The following is a 27,600-nucleotide window of genomic DNA, read 5'->3' as shown; positions in this document are numbered from 1 at the left end:
ACATCTAAAGTTGTGTAACTTCGGTGAGAATATATACTAGTAAAATTTTATACTGTATTGACTCGAGAATCTTGCCGGGGACTCCATAAAACTTTGATATATCCAAGATTTTGCTATATCCATGTTCATACTAAACAAGTTTTGCTGTATGATAAAAAAATAAACATAACAAATGTAGAAAGCACACCAGTTTCTTTATTTCGTTAGAGCTCTATTAGCTTTTCCTTAAACTGTGTGGATGAATCTTCTAATTCTGCACAATTGCCAACTGTAGCAAGAAGTTTCTTAAATGGATCCAAGTCCAGATTCTCCAAACTAGTTCCTAAGATTTTATCCCTTTTCCATGGCTGGGGCAAACGTCTTTCAAACAAAACATTCCCAGTGTCAAACCATACAAAATTTTTCACACCAGCTTCAGAATTATCAAAATCAATAGTGTTCAATTGAAAGTATGTGAAGTTCATAGTTGTTTCGCTCATGTTGATCACTTGAACAGAGATTGGTGTTGGAAGGCGATCTTTAATACCCTACAAATAGAACAGTACATTGTGAGGATTCCAAATTAATGGTTGATGGAATAGCTGCAGGTCTGTACTCCCAGTCTGAAAAAATTACCGTAGAATGGAGGTCGTCCATCCAAATGTTTTAGACGGGGAGCTACAGACTTGCAGCTAATGTTGGAAATGCATATATTTTCCAATGCTTTATATAAATGAAGGTTGTTCGATATGAAATGTGAAATGTACAATATCTCTAAAGCATTCGACTTAAATAGTGAAATGACCATTACGGTACATCCTTTCGAAGCATTCTCCATGATTTGAATTACATAGTTTCAATCTCTGAATACATTTCAGAAATGTGTCAGGGTATGCTGATTTAGGCATGACTGAGTGATGGCTGAGCCAAGGGCTTGTCAGGAATTGAAATGATGACCAGAAAAGAACTTTTTAAAATTTGAAAAAAGGAGAAAAGACCTTTTACCATGTTTAGATAGCTACATTTTGTTTCCAATTTTTCTTACTGGGTTGAAATGGTGAACCCATGTTTCATAGCCAGCAACAATTTTTGCAAATTGTGTTTAATTGAATTTTGAAACAATTTCTAGAAGTTGTTCAGCAGTTTTTACTCGTTCTTCGTCATCTGTCAATATACTGGTACAAAAGTATATAAAATGTTCTTGACCTTTTTTTTTTAAATGATATCAAATTGAACATACTTTTTATAGGATTTCAAATGAAATGTCAAGAAAATGTTTCATTTTCTGTTTAATTCACTTATTGTTATAAAGTACTAGAAAAAGAAATATTAAATCAATTATGAGGTCATAATGGTTCTAGCACCAAAACGACACTCTGGAATCATTAACCAGTACTACTTACTAGATGTTGACCTTAAGGTCAAGATCTAGTACAGGTTTATGAAATTCAGGATATAAATTCTTTCAATGGCGCTTCACAACAATAGCTTTGTTTGACAGGGTGTACCAGCGCTTAAATTTCTAGTAAACACAACAAAAAATCATGCTTTTAACAGTCAATTTCTATGTAATATGAAGGAAATAAGAAGTTATGTCCATTTTTGTCCAATGAAATACATGTATATCTAGAAGGCCTACAGTCTCTTTAAAAATGGCATTAAACACGCTCTTGACCTCCTCTATAATATCTTATCAAATTAAATATATGTATCGGGATTACTTTTCCCACGATTTAATAGGGTGATTTCACCATGCATCGGACACCTTTGGATTTTTCCCTTTGTTCACGCATCAAATATCGTCCAAATATAAATAAAACTTGTTTTAAAAGTTACAGGTTTTCCCCTTGCTTAATTATTGGAGAAAAAATTGTGAAATTATTAAAAATGTAGAAAATAAAGCAAACTAATGAAGTGTTGAACTATTTCACCATGGATCGGACAATATTTACCAAGCATCGGACAGCTATAGCAGTGCAGTAGAGATTAAAAATAACAACATTTTCTGGTTTTAATGCAAAAATACAAATGTTCGGAAATATTAATTTATTCAATTGCTATTCATATTTCTTTTAATGTAAATCCTCAAATCTACATATAGGAATTTAGACTAGTGCTTTTGTTTAAAGGAATATTTATCATAAGGGGTTCTTTATCGTGCCAGCTCCTACAGGAACTTTGGACTAAAAAGGGTGTGTCCGTAAAACTCGATTTTTAAGTGGTTTGAAGAAAATGTTTGTTTCAATTATTTTTTAAATTTTTATTTTACTTCACATTTAAAGTATATCACAAGGAATGGGCACATAATCTCCATATTATTAGAAGAAATCATGCAAGTGAAAACTGTCCGATGCATGGTTAATTTATGTCCGATCCATGGTGAAATGAACATATGGTGCAATAATGACCTTGACATTAATTGTTCAAATTTCTTGGACTTATTTTAATCAAATTTTGTTTCAAAACTTACTTCTTTCTAATTATTTTACGCAGAGAGTGCATTTTCACTAATTCACAATCAAACGCACAGCATTCAAATAATGCTTTAGTGTAAAATCTTCGTAACTAAATTTTCAATAATGGCGTATTTGATGTCATTTTACGATGTCTATATTGCTATTTTTTTGACAATGTGACTGTCAAATTCTTAATAATGATAAAGTTCATTTGTTCTAATTCAGGAATATACGAAACAACACATGAGCGCATGCACATTTATTTGTATATTTATAAACAAAGTTGTCCGATCCAAGGTATGTGTCCGATGCATGGTTAAATCACCCTATAGAATGTCAAGAAATTGTTTCATTTCTACATGAAACCTTTAAAGCCGTAAAGTTCAAGAAAAAGATGCATCAAATCAATTAAAATGTCATAATGTTTCTACCATCAAAAAGATACTCTGGACTCATATACATGTACTAGATCTTGACCTTAATCAGTTTGTTCAGAAATGCCCTGGAGTAAGAAGAGACGCTCTTCGACAATAGAATGTATTTTACCGGTACATCTTATGCATCAAATAGGCCTGTTGTAGGGCTTAGAACCCTTAGCAAGAGTACAATTTAAGTTACCTGAAAACACACTAGCAGTCTTGTTGGTTCAACATCAGCTAATTTCAAATGTTTTGTACTTACAGGGTAGGTCTTTTTCACTTGTGCCACTGCTAGTCCCATGGCGGTCACTAGAGCCCGTGCTTGACGTTCATCCTCACTCCAATCATCATTATTCAACAGAATAAGAGTATGAGGAAATTTACAGCTGATCTCAGAAAAGCCTGGAAGTACAAGCCAAAGTATTACCAGCAAACCCATCATTTAGACATTAGTGTACATACATACATTTACCATGAACTGAAAATATTTATTAGCAGTGATCTACAGGTCAATGTCCATGAAATAAAATATCATAATTGCTTCTTTCAATAAATAAAAATAATTGTTACTGCCTGAACACTCATTCATTGCCATTTGAATAAAGAGTAAACATAACAATAAGGTAATTATGAAAATGAAATCTGTTCAAATCAACCTTTGAAGACCATAATCTCTTTACATGTTTTAAGCATGTACAGATGTCTTACAAAAATATTTGATATTTGATACACATCAAATCATTTTGCAACTGTGGTAGTGCTAAAACCATTCACAAATTGCTCTTTTCTTCTGACCTATGGAGTTCTTTAAGTTGTAGTTATTTGTCTTTAAAAAATCAATCGTTGGTGAGATGGGGTATAAGGAGGGTATCGCTTCACTACTGGACGATTCCACTAGCTCCTCTGGCACAAACGGAGGCAACGGAGAGGTTGAAGTGATAGCTGCATCAATACCCAGGTAAAAACTTAGGAGAGAGTCTAAAATTGAAAAATAAACGCTAGGAAAGCAATTAACAAACAGTTGTCATTATAATCAAACACCTCAGAAAGTTATCTGAAGGGATCTATGATTTTTAATAATATGTTTAGGCATGCAGACACTTTGTAATAGCATTTCATACATTATTTCACTCATTTTCCTACATATAATACCATAAACATATAAATATTTCTAAATGAATAAAATAAAAACAATTGTATACAAATAATGTAAACATTAATACTTTTACCACTGTATTTGAAGAAAGTTGCCATTCCATTGGGATAAAATATCAACCTTCTGCTTCTACCAATCTCAGGATACTGGGAGGCAATGGCAGTGTCAGCCATGCGAAGAAGATCAAAGGACAGCATATTTCTTAAATCAAAATTAAGATCAGCGCATAAATTATATAAATTCCTCTATCTTAAAAATACGAAAAATTGGCATAAAATATTCCAGATTTATCAGTATGAGAAGCTGAAGACTGAATTTGGAGAATGATTTTAAATACAGTAATATAAATGGTTATATCATCAATTCAAATGAATGATGCACAAGTATATACGTAAAAGAAGCAAACTGATATTTTTCTACCTATTTAATATTTTACATGAACTCAAATAGACAGTAATAGAACTCATGACAGTAATGGCAGTCTAAAAATTTTAAAACGGCAACAATGACAAACCTCACTATTATTCAAGAACATCAAATTATCTATCTAAAAAAAGGAATGTTTTTAAGATCAAATGCCTGTGATTCAGTGCCTGAACAGATGTTATGAGAGCAGCCTAAAAAATTTTGTTAGAAACTTACAGCCTTTTTTCTAATGGAATTCCATATTCTCTGTCAATTTTATATCTTGGGTATTCTGGATCACGTCTCTTTGGGAGTTTTTCTCTTGTTGAGTCCCAGATCTGTGATTTTAAAATAGCTTTCTGCACTAGCCTGGACTGAAATAAATGGTCAACACATTCAAAAAATAATGCAACAATTATTGCAAGACTTATAAATGAATCCTGTCCTTACATTTTTTTTAATAATGCAATATCCATTATCATCTTTATTTTAATTTAAAAAAAGATATTTTTAATGACCATGAGATAGACTTGAACATGTCTACAATCTGTTTACCTCGTCTGGAACTTCAAATTTGTCAATAAGTTGGCGCACACTTTCTGGCATTCCATCATATCTTACTGATTTTGTCAAAAAACAAGCCTGTTTTGTCCCTACAATTAAACAAAAATTATATAAAATACATAACCATAAGGTTTGGTTGTCATCTTTATTAGCAATTACCAGTACAGTAGCTGAAACTCAGTGAAAATATTTTAAATTCAACAATGTATAGCTTGCAAATCTATAAAACATATTCAGGTTATTGGTGTGTTACTACATAAATTTTAAAAAGATTTTCTAAATTCAATTTTAGGCAGTGTCTATATGCATATTCGTGTTAAAATGTAACTGTCTACAGACATATGTCAGATTGTTGAATCAGCAGATGATTAGATGACACCTTTTATCATGCACTTTAATTAACACATGAAAATAAAATCTGCATCAAGTTGTGAACTGAAGCTATCAAACAACTGTTTCTTGGTGGGGTTTGTCTCCTGTTTTAAACAGCTTTTCTAAATTCAATTTTAGACAGTGTCTATATGCATATTCCTGTTAAATTGTAACTGTCTAAAGACATATCAGATTGTTGAATCAGCAGATGATTAGATATACATGAAAATAAAATCTGCTTCAAGTAATGAACTGAAGCTATCAAACAACTGTTTCTTCGTGGGGTTTGTCTCCTATTTTGAACTTTTATTCCATCCCATTGGTTTTTTTTTTAATACATGTCTGCTAATGTTTTTAAAGGATATTGTGATACTGTGTTTCAAAAATAATATGTCCAGTAATATACCGGTATATTTACATTCCACATATTTTTGCATGTAGAGTGTGTGGAAAGTTACTGCAGTTCAAACAGGGTACAGAAGGGTTTAAAATGACAAGTTTTATTATGACGTCACAAACGTTGAACGCTGTAAAATGCAACGTCACAAGCGAAAAATCAAAGTTTACGCTTGTGGCTGTTGCAGTGGATCTTCCATTTACATAAACTTACCCTTGCGATAAAACACGATTTTAAAGGTATAAATAACATTTGCAGACAAGGAAGTTAAAAAATGTAAATATAAGCATTAAATTATATTATTTTTTGAAAGATATACCGGTAGTCTCATAACTGCAGCGTTGTGTGCATACAAATTATCATAACGTGCTAACGCGCAGCATTTAATGCACACACCACTGCAGTTATGAGACTATATCTTTAAAAAAATAATGATTCAGTGCTTAAATATACCTGTAATAATTGTAGGTTTTGTTGGAGTTTTAATATACATTCACAAAAAATGTTGTCATTTCACTTATTTAAATTGAAATGGGAGCTAAATGTACCTTCTATGAATCTGCAGTTTCTGTTGTAAAGGAATGCTGGTGTTTCTCTATAATTTTTCTTTTCCTCTCCTTTAGGAGGTACATAAAATCTTGGATCATCTGCTAATTCTGGTGGCAGTGGCTTTCGCTGCTTTTGTCCTGGCTCTGGCCTTCCTGTTAACTTTACAACTTCAACATCTGAAACCCATTGGAAATCATTTATTAAAGTTTAACTCCAAAGAATTTACAACCTTCTTGCTACAAAACCATCTTCCATTTTTAGACAGTGAGTTCTATCTCCTGTTTTATACATTGATTCCTACTCCAATTGTTTTTTCTTGACATTGTTTGTAAGAGCAACATAGAGCAAAACTAATAATGGATATCTGATATGCTACATAAAAGTCGAACAAACATTGTAAAATTTGTATTGAGACATACTGCTATACTAAAACTACTGGTACTTCAATTAAAATATGCAATCAAAACGTTCTCCATTCGTGATGTTCATATATATTAAATATTGTACCACAAATTGGAGTAATGCCATATCTGGTTTTGTTGATCATGATATTTAATCATGAAATTACATGTACTAGGATGTATATGAAAATGATTGTAAACACTTTTAAACTGCCTTTTCCTCTAAAAGAAAATACATGTATGACTTCTACTTCAAACGAGTAAAAAATTTCCAGATCAGAAAGGATACCAGCACAGCCCTGTACCAAAAATATGCATTAATGACCAACCTGCCTTTATTACGGACACAAGTTCCTGTGCTGTTAATAAAACACCTTTTCCCCTTAAGAAAATTTAAATAACTCATTTCTTGGATTCATCTCTTGAAAATGATTTTAAAAATTCAAGAACATTATAAAACATGTTGCTTTGCAATTTCCTCAATACTCTGTCCCAAGTGGCTGCTTCTTCCACTTTGTACTTCATATTTTGATAAATCATAAATACCTTTGTGCCCAAGTTACATTCATTTGCTAGAATGAAAAAGTCCATGCAGTTTTTCTGTTTTGAAATGCCCCCTCTTGAGGTTTCATTACATAACCAACAAGAGATGTTTGTGAAACATGTATGTCCTCTCCCTTGGATATACATTATGGGTTGCACAAGCCTTTATTGTAGGCAGTATACATTATGGGAAGTGTACATGGAAATTGAATTATTAACCTTTTCAACTTAAAAATCAATAGGGGTCATCTACTGGTACTATCTGAGATCCATCAACCTATCAAGTATGACATACTAGTATCTAAAATACAAGTTTTAGAATTATAGGTTGCACAAATCTTTTACATATCACATCTTTGGCAAAAACATGTTTTTCCTGATGTATCAGTAATTAATTTGCTAAACCTTTGCTGAGATAATGAACAGAAAAAAAAATAATTGGAATGCCCAAGGGGCATAACTCTGTCAAAAACTGCTCAATCCTTTCCAAAATTAAACTTGACCTAGATATTCTTATGATAAATCTGTATACCTAATCTCATTACAGAATGTGCAACCTCTGTGAAGAAAATGAAAGGAAACTGTTGGTGGAGTGATCAACAGACATACAGATAGACAGCAGCTAAGCAACGTAGCCTTCCTTCTTTGAAGGGGGCATAAATAAATAGTCTTATGGAAACATCACAAATAGTACCCCGATGATAATTTTGTAAAATTGTGTATGTGTGTGTGGGGGGGGGGGGGGGGGGTCCCGGTAAAGAGATGTCAGATTTTCCCCTTTATGTATCCCTGTAAAAATCACTTGTTCTATGAATTTCTCCAGGTTCAGAAAGGCGGAGATAGCTAGTGGGGAAGATGAAATCTTAGAATTTTTGTCACTATTTGATTTTAATTGTTCTTCACTTACAAGTATGTGATCAACAAAAAGGGATGGACACTGTGACTGGGACACACTATAGCTAAATGAAATTCCCTGCAAAGGTATTGCAGGTTATATCTGTTAATTATCATAGATGATTGGAGTATGCCCTAATGCGTAATGAGTATGTTAAACCTTTAATGTCCACGGTAAGTCACAGTATAGTTCATCTATTTAGCCTGGTGATAATCAAATTTTAAAAAAAAGAAGCAAAACCCTACCACTAAGAGCTGGAGCGTTTAATGGCATATCTTTGTAGGTCAACTTGTCCATTAGGAACTTGATCCTCTTCTTGCGAGATACAAATAATTGTCTTGTAATCCGCATGATGATCGAATATATCTAGATGTAGTTACCTGCCATAAACATAGGTAATCATAGATTACTAAGCTCACCGAGACGGAGCATCACCCTTATGAGACATCACCTTCATAAGACCACCTTTATCATTTTATATGAAAATCATACTTTATGATCTTGGATATTCATGGATTCTGTTTTGACAAAATATCGCATATCATCTGATAAAATTTTTTATGATAATCATATGTTCATATGTTAATCAATACAATGATATAAAATGAAATATTGCATCAAACACATAATAAACAATAATGAGATATGATATTGTAACGTATGATATGACATTGTATTGTGTTATACCTTATTGTATTTGATCACATAATACAATATCATAAAATATAATACAATATAGTATTATATTACAATATCATATTACATAATACATCATAACATTGAAACATGATATTATATTGTATAATATAGTATGATATTGTATTGAATGACACTGAAACATATTTGATACATTATATGATATTATATCATATAATACAATATAATTTGATTCCAACATTGTATCTTATCAAATGATACAATATTATGTGATAAAGTAAAATATTATAAAATACATTATTATATTATACATATTGTATCATATGACACAATAATATATATTACAATATCATATAATACAATTTCATGTGATATGATAATATCACATGATATTACAATATCATATAAACCAATATCATATCATACAATATCGTATGATACAATATTATATAATATTACAATATCATATAATACAATTTCATGTGATATTATTCTATATTACTGAAACCAATATCATATTATACAATATTGTATGATACAATATTATAGAATATATAATATTGTATCATAGGATACAATATTATATTTTGCAATATCTTATGTAATTGTATCATGTGATAAAATAATAAATTAAAAATACAATATAATATTATACAATATTGTATCATAATATACAATACTATACATAACAATATCATGATACAATATCATATCATAAAATATCAAAAAATTGATACAATATCATATCTTATCATATAACTTTTTATAATATAACATAATATATCATATTGTATCATATCAAACAATATTGTTTCATATCATACAATACGATATCATAGGAATCATGTTATATCATTTATCAACAAACACATCTATCTATTGAGCTGGTTTGAGTGAGGTAGGAGATTTCTTTAGCATCCTTGATAATGGAGATCAGGCTCTGCATCTGAAGCAACCTCTGCATTTAATTTATAATAAAGTTAAATCAACTATGCAAGCTATCATCTATAAAACATGTGACCTGTTCCAAAAAACTAAACCTCATCCAGCATCCGAAACCTATGGCTCATATTCAGCATTCAAGCCCATCAGGTGCATTGGTATGATAAGACGCATCATCCATGCAAGTTTGGTGAAGTTTGGACCAGTAATAACTAAGATATCATAATCAGAGGGCACTAGCAATTAAAACCTTAACTTTTTCCAGCATCCGCAACCTATGGCTCAGAATCAGCATCCATGCCTGTCAGGTGCATCTGTATCATAAGACACACCATCCATTCAAGTTTGGTGAAGTTAGGATCTGTAATAACTAAGATTTATTTTTTAGCATCCTTGATAATGGAGATCAAGCTCTGCATCTGAAGCTACCTCTGCGATTCATTCATATTACAGTTAAATCAACTATGCAAGTTTGAAATAGTACTCTCATCTATTAAACATGTGACCTGTTCCTAAAAACTTAATTTTATCCAGCATCCGAAACCAGACTCAGCATTCAAGCCTGTCAGGTGCATCAGTATCATAAGACACACCATCCATGGAAGTCTGGTGAAGTAAGGACAAGTAATAACTAAGATATCATCATCAGAGGGCACCTGTTTCAAAAACTTTATTTAACCAGCTCTTAAAACCTTAACCTCCTCCAGCATCCGAAACCTATTGCTCAGATTCAGCATTCAAGCTTGTCAGGTGCATCAGTATCATAAGACGCACCATCCATACAAGTTTGGTGAAGTTAGGACCAGTAGTAACTAAGATATAATCATCAGAGGGCACCTGCAACAAAAACTTTAACTAGCTCTAAAAACCTTAACCTCTTCCAGCATCCGAAACCTATTGCTCAGATTCAGCATTCAAGCTTGTCAGGTGCATCAGTATCATAAGACGCATCATCCATACAAGTTTGGTGAAGTTAGGACCAGTAGTAACTTAGATATTGCTATCGATGGGCACCCGCAACAAAAACTTTAACCTGCTCCAAAAACCTTAACCTCCTCCAGCATCCGAAACCTATAGCTCAGATTCAGCCCTCAAGCCTGTCTGGTGCATCAGTATCATAAGGCACACCATCCATGCAAGTTTGGTGAAGTACGGACCAGCAGTAACTAAGATATTGCTATCAAAGGGCACCTGCAACAAAAACTTTAACCTGGTCCAACAACCTTAACCTCCTCCAGCATCTGAAAGTTAGGACCCAGATTCAGCATCCAAGTCTTTCAAGTCCATAAGTAGGTCCAGATGCATCATCCATGCAAGTTTGGTGAAGATAGGACAAGTAATAGCTTAGATACAGGACCTGCAACAAAAACTTTAACCAGGTCCGGACGCCGACGCCGACGCCGACGCCACCGCCGACGCCGACGCCGAGGGTATAGCATAAGCTCTCCTTGACTTCGTCTCGGTGAGCTAAAAATAAAATTTTAAACTTTCCGAAAAAATATTCAAACAAATCCCAATAGTTTAGTTATTAAAATTTTGGTTCGAAGTGTAAAGAGGAAATTCGAGCCATGTTCATTTCTTGGTAATAAACACATAACTACACCTTAAAAAAAACATACCAAAATTAGCATTAATCGATTAAAGCTATTTTAGCCGTCCATTATACCCAAGATTATGTCAATACGATGAAATTAAGTCAAGTTAATTAGTCATGCTTGACCCAAACCTCAGGTTGAACAGTTGAACGTGTTCATTATCATGATGTTGAATGGTTTGCCAATCATGCTATCATAGGAACACATCGTAATCAATACATTCGATAACATAAAAACCATTTCTCAGGAAAATACATGTGATTACCTGATTTGATAGTAGTTAGAAATAGAAGCATATAAAACTCCCAAACTATCCAAAGTTTTGGAGAGAAATAGACCTAATTCAGTCGGGCTCGGATGTTGGGTATCACTAATAAACGAAAAGTAAAATAGGCCCATGGGCCACACAGCTTACATAACGACAGAGCAATGTTGAAAGTTATTTTCACCGAAAAACTTTACTTGTAAACATGTTTTTAAAAATGTATGGATCAGATTGAAAAAGAATAAAAAAAAAATCTTCAGAAATATGTTTTACAATGTGACCGTTTGGAAGCAAACCCAATAACAGAATTTTCACTTTTGGGTGCAGTTGGGTCCTACTCATTTCACTTAAGGTAGGGTGGTCAGTCTATTGCAAAGCCATTTTAGCAGAGCAGACATACCGTAATTCGACCATTTCCATCACAGTAAAAATACTCCACACAAGAATTAAAAATAAATTAAAGCAACTATTTGCAAATATGTTTTTAAAATCTTGTAAACACTGAAATTTTTATCAGATTTGAACAAATATATCTTTGGAAAAGATATTAAAAACAGCGAAGAGTATATGAACTGCCAAATAGTGAACCACAAATTTCAAGTTTACCACAAATTTCAAGTTTGTAATCTCTGAAATAGTCTTTATATATCTCAAAATTCTCTCATTGCCATTAAAATGTTCACTTCTACAGAATAACAAGCTAGAGGCCAAAGGACCTCATCACTCACCTGAGAAACAATATCCAACAGCTTGAGACCTTCTTTAAAGTATCAAATAGAAATTATCTAGACAGCTTAGTAGCTAAAGTATATCTCGATTTTCAAAGATTTTTAACATTTCTTAACATATTTTTACTAGTAAGTTAAACATTGAGCTCCTTTTGTAGTTTCAATTTGAGAATAAAATTTTTAAAGATTTTTTATTCTATTTATTCCAATGTAAAAATTCAACATCCTACCACCAATGATCATGATTTGGACAAACATGAATCTACACCACCTGAAAATGATTCTACACAAGTTTCAGTCTATTTGGCCAAATGGTTTTTGAGAAGAATGAAGACTTTTAATTTAATGATTTTATTCTATGGAAAAATTACCCAAATTGTGACCCCAACCTAACCCCCAGACATCATGACTTGAACAAATATGAATCTACACTTCCTGAGGATGCTTCCACAAAAGGTACAGTCTTCTGGCAAATTGATCTTAAAGAAGAGGACCTTAAAAGGACTTTTCACTATATATTCCTATATAGAAATTCAACCTAGCATTGTGGTCCTATTCTACCTTCGTGGACCATGATTTGAACAAATTTACACAATTTGAGGATGCTCTCACACAAGTTTCAGCTTTTTGGCCCGATGAGATGATTTTTAGAAAGTATCAACAAATTTTCAATAATTCCTAATTATATCCCCTACAAAGAGGGCATAGTTCAACAAACTTGAATCTCCTTCACCAAATATGTTTTGTGCAAAGTTTGGTTATAATTGGTCTACAGCTCAGGTGAGCTATAAGAATATATTGCAGTTACAAAGGGAAGCAATTGTAGTAGTTTGGTCTTTTACACTACTGTATATGAATATATTTTGACTTCGCGTTGTGTTTTTACATAATATTTAACCCAGATAATTTTGAGTCTGCCTGTTAAGGCTATTAACAAGAAGAAAAACAGAAGAATTTGATAAGTTGAAAATATAATTTATTCGTAATTAAACAATAATTAATTACGAGGAGTAGCTAGTGTACCTTAATTAGTGACCAAAATAAATAACGAAAATTTAAAGAAAAAAAATAATTTCCCAAAATAAATATGGAATTTGAGTCAACTTAAAATTGCCACAACGAGGGCGACTTCGTACCTTGATGCAAGGTTCAGAGAAGAAGCCCCGCGCACGAATGTGCTCGGGTTTATATACTAGTGAACACGTTTAACAGAATTGGCCAATAAGAATTTACGTTTTATAATAGATGAAAGAGAAAATGAATAACGAACCCGATGAATTTGAAAATAATTTAAGTAGGTACTACTACACAATCATCCATGAAACAAAATACAAAAGATTAAAAATATTTCATCTTTTAATTCTGATAAATTGTTTTACAGTCATCCATCTTAGTCAAGAAAGCAAATCATAAAAGAAATTGATAAACAACAGTAAAAGGCATGTATTTGTGCCAGCTAAAAACTTTTTTTAAAAATTTCCTTGCTGGTGAGTGCATTGTCTCATGTTTGAAAACCCAACATATATGGTTACAAAAATTTGAACGTAAGAATTATGTGTACTATGGTTTAAAAAAAACCATTGGTACCAATATTTGTAGGGTTTCGTAAAATTTTGTTTAGTCTTTTGTTTTTGCAGAAGTGAAGACTGAAGTTAACTATTTTTCCACATTTAAAAAGATCTGAAATGCTTTTTTTTTTTAAAAATTCAGTGATTGTTTTAATTAACTTCGATGTTTCCCATGGAACACTACAATTTCATTTACTGCATTATAAAAATCACCCAAGTTACAAAATCTCCTTTATTTCACATCACAGGTTGAAAAAAACTGCATAATACTAAACACATATATTTTTTTAATTTTTTTTTCATGCATGTGCTGTCTTAATTGTACTTCAAGTCATCAAAATCTTTCTCTGATGTGATTTTCTCATGTTTAGAAAAGAGTTCTTTAATCAAATGCTTGCACTCTTGTTTAGCTGAAAATAGAGAAAAGGACATGCTTGTAAGTGATTAGATCATATAAGTTAAATAAAGATCAATATTTAATTGATGTACATTGTATTATTTTGTACCAGAATATGTTTTGACAAAATTGTCTTTACATGAATAAATTATACAGTTGGTGCTTGGTTTCCCTAGTATAAACATAGCAGTTACTTTACATCTCACCTTGCTCCTCACTCTGACACAAAGACTGGACTCTATGAGACAGGGTTCTTGCCATTGTCTTAAAGATCTCCTGAAACAAAAACCAAAAAAAAACCATACACAAAAAGTCAAATTGATGCTTGAAAGTTATAAACAAGAAAACATCCTGAAAGCCCAGATGATTTTCATTTCTACTGTATATTCCTAATTAAACGCGAGGAATTAATATCCACATAAAATCGCGAGAAGCACACTTCGCAGATTTTAAAATCTTACCATTATTTTCTGAGAGTTGACAACTATAAGAAATAAGGAGAAAAGTTCTGCGTTTGCGATTTGATGCAAAACAGTTGGATTGCAGAAATAAGTACTGGCGTGATATAAAGAATTTACAGTGTTTAACACCACACTGGCTGTTTAATATTCATTGCATGACTAAATGTGATGTCTTTACACATTTACAGTATAGTCAAGTTATACCCGTAAGTAATAAATTTTTAAAACATTTCAATACTGGCTTTGTATAGAAGAGATAAGTACTACATGTTAAACAAAAGGCCAATGGGCCACATTGCTTACCTGAACAACTATAGGCATGATAAAATCAGTTTAGTGTATGGATTCATAATACAAAATATCTTGACAATGTAGATCGTATAAAATACATCCACTGCAATTGTTTATACATGGGATATAAACCTACATCAAACTCTAAACCCCTTGTGAGGCCCCAGAATCGTCCAGGGGCCAAAGTCTAAACAATTTTAAAGAATCATTGCATATAAGCAAAACCATATATTATAACTTTTTAGTTTTTGTGAATAATTAAAATGTTTTCCTTTGTAAATTGGATCCCAAATGTGGCCACACCCTACTCCTCAAGATTTTGATTTTAACGAATTTGAATCTACATAAACAAAGGCTGCTTTCACTAAAGTTACAGTTTTTCTAGGCAAATGGTTTTTTAGAAGATTTTTAAAGATTTTTCTCTATATATTCCTATGTAAAAATTTGTCTCCCCTTTAATCTACCCTACCTAAGTATACTTCCACACAAGTTTCAGCTTTACTTGGCAGATTGATTTTTGAGAAGATCTTTAAATATTTTTCTCTATATATTTGAAATAGCAAGATTTATAAAGGATATCCTACAAATTAACACTCCTTAAGCTTTGTAAAAGCATAAAATTGAATTTAATAGTAGTAACTGTAAATTACATCTAATTCACTGTTTGTTACCTTTGAAACAATATGCCCATCTTTGTAGTATGGAGATAAATAGCGTACAACCACATCTGCTGTTTTCTTCAGCTGGGAATTCGACATAGAGGGCATATCAAGTTTTGGCCTCTTCTTTTCTAGATGTGTCTATCACAAAAAATAATATGATTTCCTGAGAAATGGTGCACATGTAAAACAGTGTGATGTATGTACTATATATCTGTTTTTCCTCTGCCTAAAATGACAAAAATGTGTTCATTTGATAGATTTGACATGTCACATAATTGCCATCTACATTAATTTCTATGGTCGGCAGGTAGCAAATTATAGACAGCAACATGTTAGTCATTCATTTAGTATATTTCTTTTATCATTTCACAATTTATTAAGTTAAACATCTACAAATCCTCAACAATACCATAGTTTTATATTTGTTGCTGTCTACAGAAAGATGTTAGGTCGTTTAAATCCACAGAGGGCACAATGACTAGACATACATGTATTTCTGTAGACAATAACAAACCTAATAAGTAAAAATATTGATAAAAAAAACCCTAAGAAAATTATCATAACAATTAACATATCCACTGTTTCATTTAAATACCTCGTCTTGAGGAGTGATCTGTCTCTTAAAGGTTCTCTGAGTGGCTTTCACATTTCCTGACACTTCACTTTTACCAGTACAGTTCTTTTCATTTCTTGCGCTACATGTACCATTTTCTGCTGAAGATTTCTTCTCATCTGTTTCACAGTTTTTATCTTTTCCCTCTGAGATTTTGGCACGTTCAAAGAAATATGTTATTTTTGGCACTGGTGGTTTGTTAAAGATTTTGGGAATTGAGGTAGATTTACTGGTATTCTGCTGATTAGAAGTCTGTACATTCAATAACTCACTTGCTTTAAGAAATTGGGTGCTGAAAGTTTTTGAACCCAGTGATGATGAAGGAAAACTTTCTACTTTTGAAGTTGGCATATCACAAGGAGATTCACAGTACAAATTAGATGATGGCAAGTTTTGTTTCGCTTGACCACTTGCACTGATAGAGAAATCACCTTTTGGGTAATCCTTTTCCTGATCTATGAAGACAGAAAATTCTGGCAGTTTTGGCAGTGAATCCTTACCTAAGTCCCTGTCTTTTGTCTGAAGTTCAGCATTATCCTGTCCCTCACTTCCTTGAACTAAAGAATCATGAAGCTCCTTTGAACCAGTGCATTTCTTGATGTCATTAATGGCTTTCATAATTGATGTTTTATACATGTTTGCTAATTTATTGGTTTTAAACACTTGGTATTCAGCATCAATAGCACAGCACTTTGGGACATACTCTGATGCAGCTAGTTTGGTAGAAATGTCAGCATAGTACCTTATGTAGTTATTTTTCAAAGCTTCTTCAATCATTCCTAAGCAATGTTCTCTAATCTACAAAATAAATGATGCATTTTCAATGATATAAACATATCCTGTTAAAATACTTGCCAACCTCCAACAATTATAAATATATGATACAGAATTTTTACACCAAAAGTGACCCAAAATGTCTACCCAAAAGCAGAGGATCAAACCTCTCTAAGTATGCAACACCAATGTTCGATCCATTGTTAAGAGAGAGAAAGACAAAGAGTAAAACACGTCTGCAGCAAATTACCAATAACAAACAACAATGATTCATCATATACACTATTTGTTATCGGTTTATAATAAGAGAATGAAGCTGAATTTGCTTATTATCCTGGTTTCATTGCAAGTTTGTTTGTAATAAATTAGTTTTTACTGTAAATGTTTAACTTATAGCATTACAGATAGAATTTTACAACTAAGTTTCATCACTTAAGAATTGAATTGTGGACATAGGACTGAGTTTAATTGACAGTTCTCCAAAGACTCTGTAGCTCAGGCGGTGTGAATCAGCAGCTTCTCTAATAAGGCAAGTCAATTTACATTACTTTTTTGGGGTTTATTTGGTAACTTAGTTTGCTTACATTTTGACTGTAAACTTATTGAATAAACTGATGGGAATAAATGTCATTTGATTTTGTTCCAGCTTTTGAGAGTCATGGGCATTGCTAACAAATAGTCAGATACCCAAAATGCTTTGAGAAAAAGCACTTTGGTTTACCCTCAAATGATTTATATTTCTTATTAATATCAAATTCAAGTAGGCCTACTGGTCATGAATGTCTACTCTACCAGATTTAAAATAACAACCTTGACAGTCAGTTTTGGAATCCTCTGGCTGGCAGGATCTTTCAAAGGACAATCTTCATTGGGAGGAACAAAGTCTTTGGAAACCTCTCCCTCTACAGTGGCCTATTGTAGAGAAACAATTTCCGTATCAAAATGATAATCTGCATGCATTCTGGGTTAAAACATAGTTTATAAGATCATTTCTATGCAAGAATAAAAATTTGATGGCCATGCAATAGGTAGTCACCACTTTTCTTCATTACTTTACAGTTTTATAGACTTCATGTAGTTTATTTGTTGCTATGTAGTCCTATTGTCACCATGGGTAACAGAGGGTAAAGATGTCAGAATAGCATTTTATTAAAGATTGCTTGAGAATATATTGTAATGGCAACAATTTATGAAATAATGTTTTATGATGTGAATATGAGATACATAAGTTTATGAACGAATCAGTCAAAAATCATCAAACCTGTACTAAATTCAAACTTAATACCGTATGTATTTTCTTTTTAAAAATAATAAATAATAATAAATATAAGCTATATATATGCATTCCTTCAAAAGTAAGAGAGCAAAACTGAGAATTTCTCACTTCTCAAGTTCCATATGCATAACTCTGTCAAAAATCATTGGACCAGAATCGAATTTGAACTCAACCTGTATATTCATGAGATACATGTACATCCATATATCAAATTTGAGTTGAATGTGTGCAATGATTATTGAGATAATGATGGGAAAGTGAATTTCTCATTTTGTTCAAAGTTTAGGAGGCATAATTAATTAACTCTGTCTAAAATCATCGGGTTGGAACCAAATTCGAACTCAGCTTGTATATTCATAAGATACATCCACATTTCAAATGTGAGTTGGATGTGTGTGACATTTGTTGAGATAATGATCCGAAAGTGAATGATTACAAATGACAGAAGGACAGAATGAAGAAACGGACGGGGTAACATTATATGCCCCCCCCCCCCATTTCAGGGCTGGGTATAAAAATAGCGAAATTTACATCTTTTATAATGAAATGTTTTAAAGGTTTAAAAATAAGCAATATCAATGCATCATTAAGATTAAAATTCTAGTTGTAATAAGTTCAGATCATTTAAAGTTTAAGTTTAAATTCTGAAATTAATCACTTCTCTTGCCTTGCGTTTCCTAAACTCCTTAGTAATAAGGGCACGTCTCTGTCTCTTCTCCACTTCCTGATCCTGCAGGTCTCGGTGATACTCGGAGAACTCGTCATCCTCATCATATTCATCAAATTCCCTGAAGCATACAGAAATGGAGATTAACAAAGTCGAAAGCGAATCTTATAATGATTTATTTTTAACTACACAATTTCTTATCAATGTTGACAGAACGTATGTATTAAAATGTATACAGTAAATGTAAACTAAATGTAAATGTATATAAAACTAATACATATAGTACAGATCATTATAATCATCAAATACATGTGTATTTTAATTCAAAGATATATAAATTGTAAGTGATAGTAGCATTCCAGAATGGCATTCAGTTCCAAGTACAAGTAAATTAACAATTCCTTGACTATCCATTTTTTTTCTTGATGAGTCTGTAGGTTTAGCTCGTCCTTTTTTCTGCGCACTGCTTTGCTCGCTATAAATTAACATGAGCTATTTGGCTGAAGTATGTATGTATTAGACATGCAGAAAAAAAATATTATCACATGTATTTTACCACAGAGATGACTTGACATTGATCTTTGACTTACATCTGATCATTACCCATGGCCCCTTTTAAGGTAAAGCCTAAGCTAGATAGGACCACAGTGAGAGAAAATATGTTTTGGACAAAGATTTTCAACAGAGATTTGCTATGATCTTGAATTAAAAACTTGGTTACTAGACATTTTTAACTTTTCAGAAATCTATAAAGATAGGTAGATAATGAGCAGGATAGAGCCAAAGGGATTAAAAATGCATTGACAAGGATTTCACATTTAGATCTTTACCTTTGTTATGAAAAAAATTGTTTTAAATTTATTATTGTAAACTGTACACTTATAAGGAAAATCGGTTTTATTTTATCTAGGAGACAGGAATAAGGTCTTCAACAGAGATTAAAAAATTGAAATGAACAAAATTTTCTGAAAACATTACAAAGAGTACTATGTAAAAAAACTATTAGTTTGATCTTTTTTGTGGTCAATTTGTACATTTAAAGTTCAATTAGGCAGACAGCTATTCTTTTAGGGTAGAATAAATGTCATGTACCGGTATATTTCAGTTATACAGAGGTTTTACTGCTGTCAGTTCTACATTTATATCACAAGGACTTAAACAGTACTTGTTGAAAAAAGACCACACTGGATCTATTTGTCTTATGATTTTTTGATTCACCATTATATAAATAGTGCCTGTTTGAGAGGTTAACGGTTGAAATTGACATCCCGAGAAAACCATTGTCAACCGACACCAAGCAGAGGTTGACAATGGTTTTCGAGGGGTGTCAATATCAACTGTTGCCCTCCCAAACAGGCGCTATTTATTTTATAATACTGAATGTATTAATTTTAAACAAAACCTTACAGCTTTTAAATTTTTGATGTGAATTCCTCAGCGAACCGTACACGCAGAATATATGCGCATAAAACAATTCGTTTTATTATACTTCAATATGATTATTCTATATAACGCGACATCTGATTGGTTCTATACAATCACGTGACTGGGCGACAAAACGTTGTGTCTCCCGGGGAATAAAGGTCATGTCTCACCTCTTCGGAAATCTCATGTTTTTTCATCCCAAAGGTATGAAAAAGCCAATATGAGCATACAATGTTAACAAATATGATGAAATCAAAAATATTTAATCATTTAAATAACCGGTATCTTTATGTTACAAAAATCAATTTTACTATATTTCATTCGAATTTATGAAGATAAAGATAGACAATCAGAAAAAAACCCCAAAAATTATGACGTTATTGATTTTGACAAGTCGAAAAATTATTAAAAATAGACGTATGTTGTATAATATTTTGTTGTTCGGTATAATAAAACTTTTATTGCATGAATGTTCGGGAAATATAAAGATTATAAAGCCCTCGGGAAATATTATTTTTCTTGGGGGAATAAATCTTCAACTTTCCTTCACCATCACGCAATAAATGTATAGTGTTACCCGTTGCAAAGTGTGTTGCTAGTGCTGAGGGTAATAGAATAAATTATAAACTGCGTCTTAACTACGGGTAATCATATTTCAGTATTTAACATGAAAGTATAATAACATTTTGTCACCTCTTTTGCCCTTTCCTTCCTCCCCCATACATCTCTAGGTCATCTTCTGATACCGTGTAAATAGCACCCCCAGGAACTCCTTTCTTCATACTTCCAAATGCACTTCTTTTCATGTCTTCGACTGCTCTCTCCACTTTTTTAAGATCTGCGCAGCAATCACATGATTTATTGCATTCTGGTTTTTCATCTCCAAAATATTTGGCAATAGACCAATGTCGGCAGCTGCAATACAGAGACAAGAGGCCCATAAGCCACATTGCTCACCTGAGAAAAAAATAGCCCCTTTCAAGGCCCAAGAATCTTGTGAATAATAAAAATGATTTCCTTTGTAAAATTGGATCCCAAATGTGGCCAAACAATACTCTTCAAGATTTTGAATTGAACAAATCAGAATCTACATTATCTGAGGTTGCTTTCACTTAATTATCTCCTTTTCTAGGCTAATGGATTTTTTAGAAGAAAATTTAAAATTTTTAAAGATTTTTATAAAAATATTTCTATGTAAATTTTTGTTCCCAATGCCCCTCCATCCTCATTGTGACCCAATCCTACCCGTGGAGGTCATGAATTTTAAAACTTTGAATCTACGTTATCAGAGGATGCTTCCACACAAGTTTCTGCTTTTTTGGCAGATTAGTTTTCTAAGAAGATTTTAAAAGATTTACTCTATATATTGATTATATTCCTACATAAAAGTTTGACCCCCTCAAAATTGTGGCCAACCCTATCACTGGGGTCATGATTCAAACAACTTTGAATCTACCCTATCTGAAAATGCTTCCAACTAAGTTTCAGCTTTCCTGGCTGATTAGTTTCTGAGAAAACTTACCCTTTATATTCTTATGTAAAAGTTCAACCCCCTCCCCAATTGTGGCCCCACCATATTCCCAGGGATTATAATTTTCACAACTTTGAATCTACCCCACCTGATAATGCTTCCACACACGTTTCAGCTTTCATGGCTGATTATTTTCTGAGAAGAAAATTTTATATTCCTATGTAAAAGTTCAACCCCCCTTTGTGGCCCCTCAATATTCTCAGAGATTATAATTTTCACAACTTTGAATCTACCCTATCTAAGAATGCTTCAATGCTTCAATATAAGTTTCAGCTTTCATGGCAAAATAGTTCTTGAGAAAAAGATTTTTGAAAATTTCTCTAAAGCATATGATCCTTAATTTTCACAACATTGAATCTTTGTCTAGGAATGCTTTGTGCCAAGTTTGGTTGAAAATGACCCAGTGGTTCTGGAGAAGATGTTGAAAATGTGAAAAGTTTACAGATGGACAGATAGACAGGCGGACGACAGACAAAATGTGATCAGAAAAGCTCATTTGAGCTTTCAGCACAGGTGAGCTAAAAAACGACAATAATGTCATCTTCGAAGAATACAAGATGTTTTAATTACATTATGCTATAAGTTCAAGGTACCAATTGCAGCAGTTGTTTTAATTTCTTTCTAAAGGATCTAAATCTACTTCGTTAAAACAAAAAGGATTTCTACCATGCCGTAAAAATAACCACATTTACAACAGGTTTTATTTTCTGAAAAATGGTATATTGCAAACAGAGTGAAACTAGACAACATTGAGATGGTGAACACCTCAAAGGGCCCCACTTAAATAATGGACAATAGGATGAAAAGCATTTTAGAGAATTTTCCTTTGACCTTGACCTATAACTTCAAATTTTTCAGCTGGCATAGAACGTCTAATTCAATCTTATTACCCCATACATACAGGCATTTTTGTTCGACCTGAGCAAGATTAAGCAAATTGGAAATAATCTTCAGTCTAAAACTGATTATAAAGAAATCTGCTTTGACCTTCACATTGACTTGCATCAAAGTCACTGAACTCCATTAACCCAAAAGCTCTGTTTATTGAAAGTATGATCCAAATAAGGCTAAGCGGAAAGGATATATGCTTTGAAAAAAAGGTCCAGTATGACCTTGACACTTAACCTTAAAGCCTACCCTTTGATCAAAGGCACTCTGTGAGTGAAGTATGAGCCAGATTTGACCAAGTAGTGAGAAAATATGCTCCGTACAAGGATTTTTCATACAATTCTGCTATATCTTAACGTTACACCTAAAAAATGGTTCAAGGTCATTGCATACTCTTTACCAAAGCCACTCTCTTAGTGAAGTATGAGCCAGATTGGGCCAGGGGGAGAGAAGATATGCTCCAGACAAGAGATTTCAGATGCCCAGACAGACGGACACACTGACACACAGACAGATGGACAAACTGATCACTAATTAAAACCACTGTACAAATTTCCTATCCACAGTATTATTCCATTCTCTGCTAATGACCCATTTTTTTTACAAATATGTAGATTTAAAAAGTTTCATAGTTGTCTTTCACCAAGTAAATAACAGCAAACAAATTAATGCTGCCAGTATGTGTATTTCTAAAGCAAAAAAAAAGAAAACCATACCTTAAATTTTCACAATATTTAACAATGGCATCAAAGCCACTCTCAGCAGCCTTTTTCCTTATCTTTCGAGCTTCTGTGTTTTTCTACAATATTTTATGACCTTTAAATCATACAAATAACATTATATGAAATAAAAGAGCAAAACAAAAAAATCAAAGAATAAACCAAGGGATTTTCCTTGGTCTCTACTTAGTTCTACATTCAATTTGATGATTTTCCATGCATCTTTTAAAGCTCATAAACAAACAACAGTTTGTGTGTTTAATAAAGGAACTGACTGTAAATTTGGAGTTTTCCTTGTTGATGAGGAATGCCACTGTGTCCATTTCTCGCTTGGAATAATACAATCTACAAAATGATTGTGCACCATCCCTTCCAGCCCGCCCAGATTCCTGGTAGTAACCTGACATGGATTTTGGAATTGTCCAATGAGCAACAAATCTACAACAGTAATTGTATAACTGTATACAGAGAAATATTTGGCCTGTTTTATTTTTGCCCCTTTCGCCTTCGTTATAAGCGGGCAAATTTCAAAATGGGCGAATCCCATTCTTGCAAGTATAATCCCTTTTAACACAAATGCATCTGTGTGAATTCAAGACAGGTCAAAACCGTTTCCAAGTGTTGAAGGGCGAAAATAACACGGGCTGAAAATAATCCTGTATACAGTATCAGTTCTTCAGACCTGTATATTTATTCTGATTATTTTACATAGCACTGAACGTATTTCAATTCAACAGTATTTTATTATTTTGATAAAATTTTGAAAATCTTAATTCACCTGTAATAGAGATACCATAAGAATCTTTCTTAAACAATTATGACATTTTATCTCTGCGTTTCAAAGGCAAATAAACTGGTTTATAATTGTACCTGACATTAGGTTTGTCCACTCCCATTCCAAAGCTTATGGTGGCTGCAATAACAGGGAACCTGCCCTCCATCCAGTCACTCTGTACTGTCTCCCTGACGTCAGCCTTCAGTCCTGCATGGTAAGGCTTCGTCAGAATGCCTTTTCTTGTTAAATGAGATGCTACCTCAGCACAGGCATCTCTTGTTCGGCAGTAGACAATACCACAGCCAAATTCTGACTAAAATAATCAAGTTTACATAATTATCCTGATTTATTGAACAAAACATGAAAATACATGTACTTCAACAAAATGATTAAAAAAACAAGAGACCAACAGGCGGTATTAGTCACCCGAGCACAATAGTGCATACATGTATAAAGACCTGTTGGGCTCTTTATACAGACCTTGACACGATTTAAGATGAAAGTTTAATTGTTGATTTTGGGGTCTGAAATGATATACTTGTGAATTTTTAATGATTCACCAAAATTTGAATGTTTGAAGTCAAGTTACAAGCGAGTTACAAGCGAGATACTAAAGAAAGAAGTCGTTATGTAATCAAAGCTTGAGTCTTATATTTGTTTACAAATAAGGTAACGTAAAGAAATTGCCATTTCTTAAACAAAATAACTTGTGGTAAACAAAGTAAACTGATTCAATGTTTTCATAAATAACTTTATCAACAACAAAAAGCAACATTATATTTACACTTTTCAAATACAACACATATGTAAGCAATAATAGGACTCAAGTTTTGTTGACAAAACAAAGAATTCTAATCGCTGTAACTCGCTTCTTACGCCATATTTGACTTTCAAATATAGACAAAGCATTAAAAATATTCTTATTGGCCATTCCAAACATTTGAGCTCAAATTGTGTCTAAGTCCCTTTAACATCTGCATTCAGGCCTCATTTTTGAGTCTTTTGTGATCTCTCTAAATATGCATACAATCTAAGAATACATGGTCATATTTTTTTTTCATATTTTTAAGAAATTTCCTAAATGATATGGATAACATCTCAAACCAATTTGAAAAGTATTCCTTATCAATGAAAATACATTTTGATGAATCTTACCCAATTTTCTATAAGAGAATTATCTTCCTTAGTAAACATTTCCCTTCCAAGGGATGTCAACCCAAATTTCATCAAATCCTCATATGGATCATGAACAACATCTTTCATAACAATGTCATAGTAAATATTAGATCTGAAGCAGCTTGTTTTGAACTTGGTTAGCTGATTTTTGAGTTTCAGCTGTTGTACAATGTCTTCTATAGTCTGAGCTGTTGCTGTGGCAGTCAATGCAACACATGGCACATTGGGCATGATTTTCCTGAAGGAGCCCAGCTTTAAGTAGTCTGGTCTGAAGTCATGTCCCCACTGAGAAACACAATGAGCTTCATCTACCACAAAATATGTCAACATCTGCCTTTTGACAAGTCCTTCAATCAGGGTACGACACCCTTCTGATGCAGCTTGTTCAGGAGTTATATATAGAAGCTTAGTTTTGGGTTTTGCTCTGTTTAGATCTTCGACTACCTTTGCTCTTTGTTTAGTTGTCATTTTACTGTTGATTGTCTCTGCTGGAATTTTGAGTATCTCCAAATGTTCAAGTTGATCCTGCATCAGTGCTATCAATGGGGAGACAACCACAGTTATACCAGGAGATGCAACAGCTGGAAGTTGGTAGCACAGCGACTTTCCAGCTCCAGTGGGCATGGATATGAAGACATCATTCTTACCTAAAATTATAAAGATGTATGCAGATCTTCATTCAAAATAACAACTCACTCAGTGATTTTGCTAAGAATTACTGTAAACAAGGTTATTTTCACCCCATGATTTGTTTAGCCCCTTCTACATATGCAAACAGATTTGTTAAAGAAGCTGCAGATGTATATGCATGTGGTTTTTCAAAAATTTGGGTTGCAGGCCACAAATCTACAGTACCTCACATTCTAATACAACCACCAGCATGATCATATAATGCAACCCTGGTGTTTGAAAGCAATTAAATGTTTCTCAAGAATGTTCCGCATCTTATATAACTATAGTATTATGAGTAAAGTATGTGTAAGGAAATAATATTATTAATAGATAATTCCAAAACAAATTTGATTTTTGGGTATATATTTTTTTGTGTGTTAAGGATCGCGCGAACTTAAATTGACAGACTTTGCTACAGGGCTACAGTTTTGCAACTTCTTACCTTCTTACATCTTAATGATGTAAAAGTTAATATTTTTGTGAAGTCTCTTCCAACCTATTTGCTTCATAGTACACTTTCCTGCCATGGTCCCATGTTTTGAGAAACATCTTGACCCACAGTGAAACCAAAATACCTTAGTGCGCCCCGTAAACCAAACAAGATAATTAAGTGTACCCAGACTTACCAATTTATTTAAAAATGATGATTTCTAGTCACAAAACTAATTTTAGTAATATCTGAAATCCATCATTTTTAGAATAATGATGAAAAACAGTCATAACTATTTGGAGTTTATTTTATGACATAGAGTGACCTCTGAAAAAAAATATGACTGTATTTCATCATTTTTTATCAAATTAGTAAGTCTGTAATTTAGAAGAAATGACAATAATTAGTTATTTGTCAATATGATGGATTTCAGTCAAGTACACCCCTGACTGGTTAATTACAGAATATACATAATTTACCATTTAGTATATTAAGGATTCACGGTACAAAACTGTGTTTAATAGGAGTACAAAATATACAAGTGATGTAGTAGATATATCATATTCTTTCCTCACAGCCATGAACCTTGTCAGTTTAATCATGTAATGATCACCTGTAGGATACCATACCTTCTAGGACACATTTTACAGCCTTTTTCTGCAGATCTGACTTAAAGTCGTCATGTTTAAATATTTTCTTAAGAACTTCGTACATCTTTGCAGCCATACTGTCATTCAGTGGATTCCCAATCCATCTAAGTTTGAAAAATAGGTATAGACTGACAATGCGGTGTGACTGTCTCAGTGCCTGCTGTCAAGTATTATTCCATTCGGTTATCCTCGGCTATGAGATAACATAAACATACGAGGAACTCCGAGTGAAGAGGTATAAAACTGTAAACGTGGTAAGAGGCCTATATTTTGTAAAGAAAAAAAAAGATAAATATTTGACC

At 32.8% G+C, this 27,600-nt stretch overlaps 1 protein-coding gene across 1 annotated transcript; it reads right to left on the bottom strand.

Moving 5' to 3' along the window:
• Window positions 1-177: 177 nt before the first annotated feature.
• LOC128155437 (ATP-dependent DNA helicase Q5-like) lies at window positions 178-27,481 on the bottom strand. Its single transcript, XM_052817139.1, has 18 exons — window positions 27,278-27,481; window positions 25,526-26,193; window positions 24,466-24,683; window positions 23,871-24,033; window positions 23,593-23,675; window positions 21,151-21,372; window positions 19,033-19,153; window positions 17,900-18,001; window positions 16,298-17,113; window positions 15,712-15,840; window positions 14,495-14,564; window positions 6,297-6,473; window positions 4,971-5,068; window positions 4,653-4,789; window positions 4,084-4,211; window positions 3,650-3,832; window positions 3,117-3,256; window positions 178-527 (listed from the first exon to the last, which is right to left on the bottom strand). Exons 1-18 carry the CDS (start codon window positions 27,372-27,374, stop codon window positions 204-206), a joined length of 3,876 nt encoding a protein of 1,291 aa, XP_052673099.1. The 5' UTR covers window positions 27,375-27,481; the 3' UTR covers window positions 178-203.
• Window positions 27,482-27,600: the final 119 nt, after the last annotated feature.

Source organism: Crassostrea angulata, chromosome 7 (genome assembly GCF_025612915.1).
Source record: "Crassostrea angulata isolate pt1a10 chromosome 7, ASM2561291v2, whole genome shotgun sequence".
NCBI lineage: Eukaryota > Metazoa > Mollusca > Bivalvia > Ostreida > Ostreidae > Magallana > Magallana angulata.
This window is presented reverse-complemented; position numbering and strand designations above follow the sequence as displayed.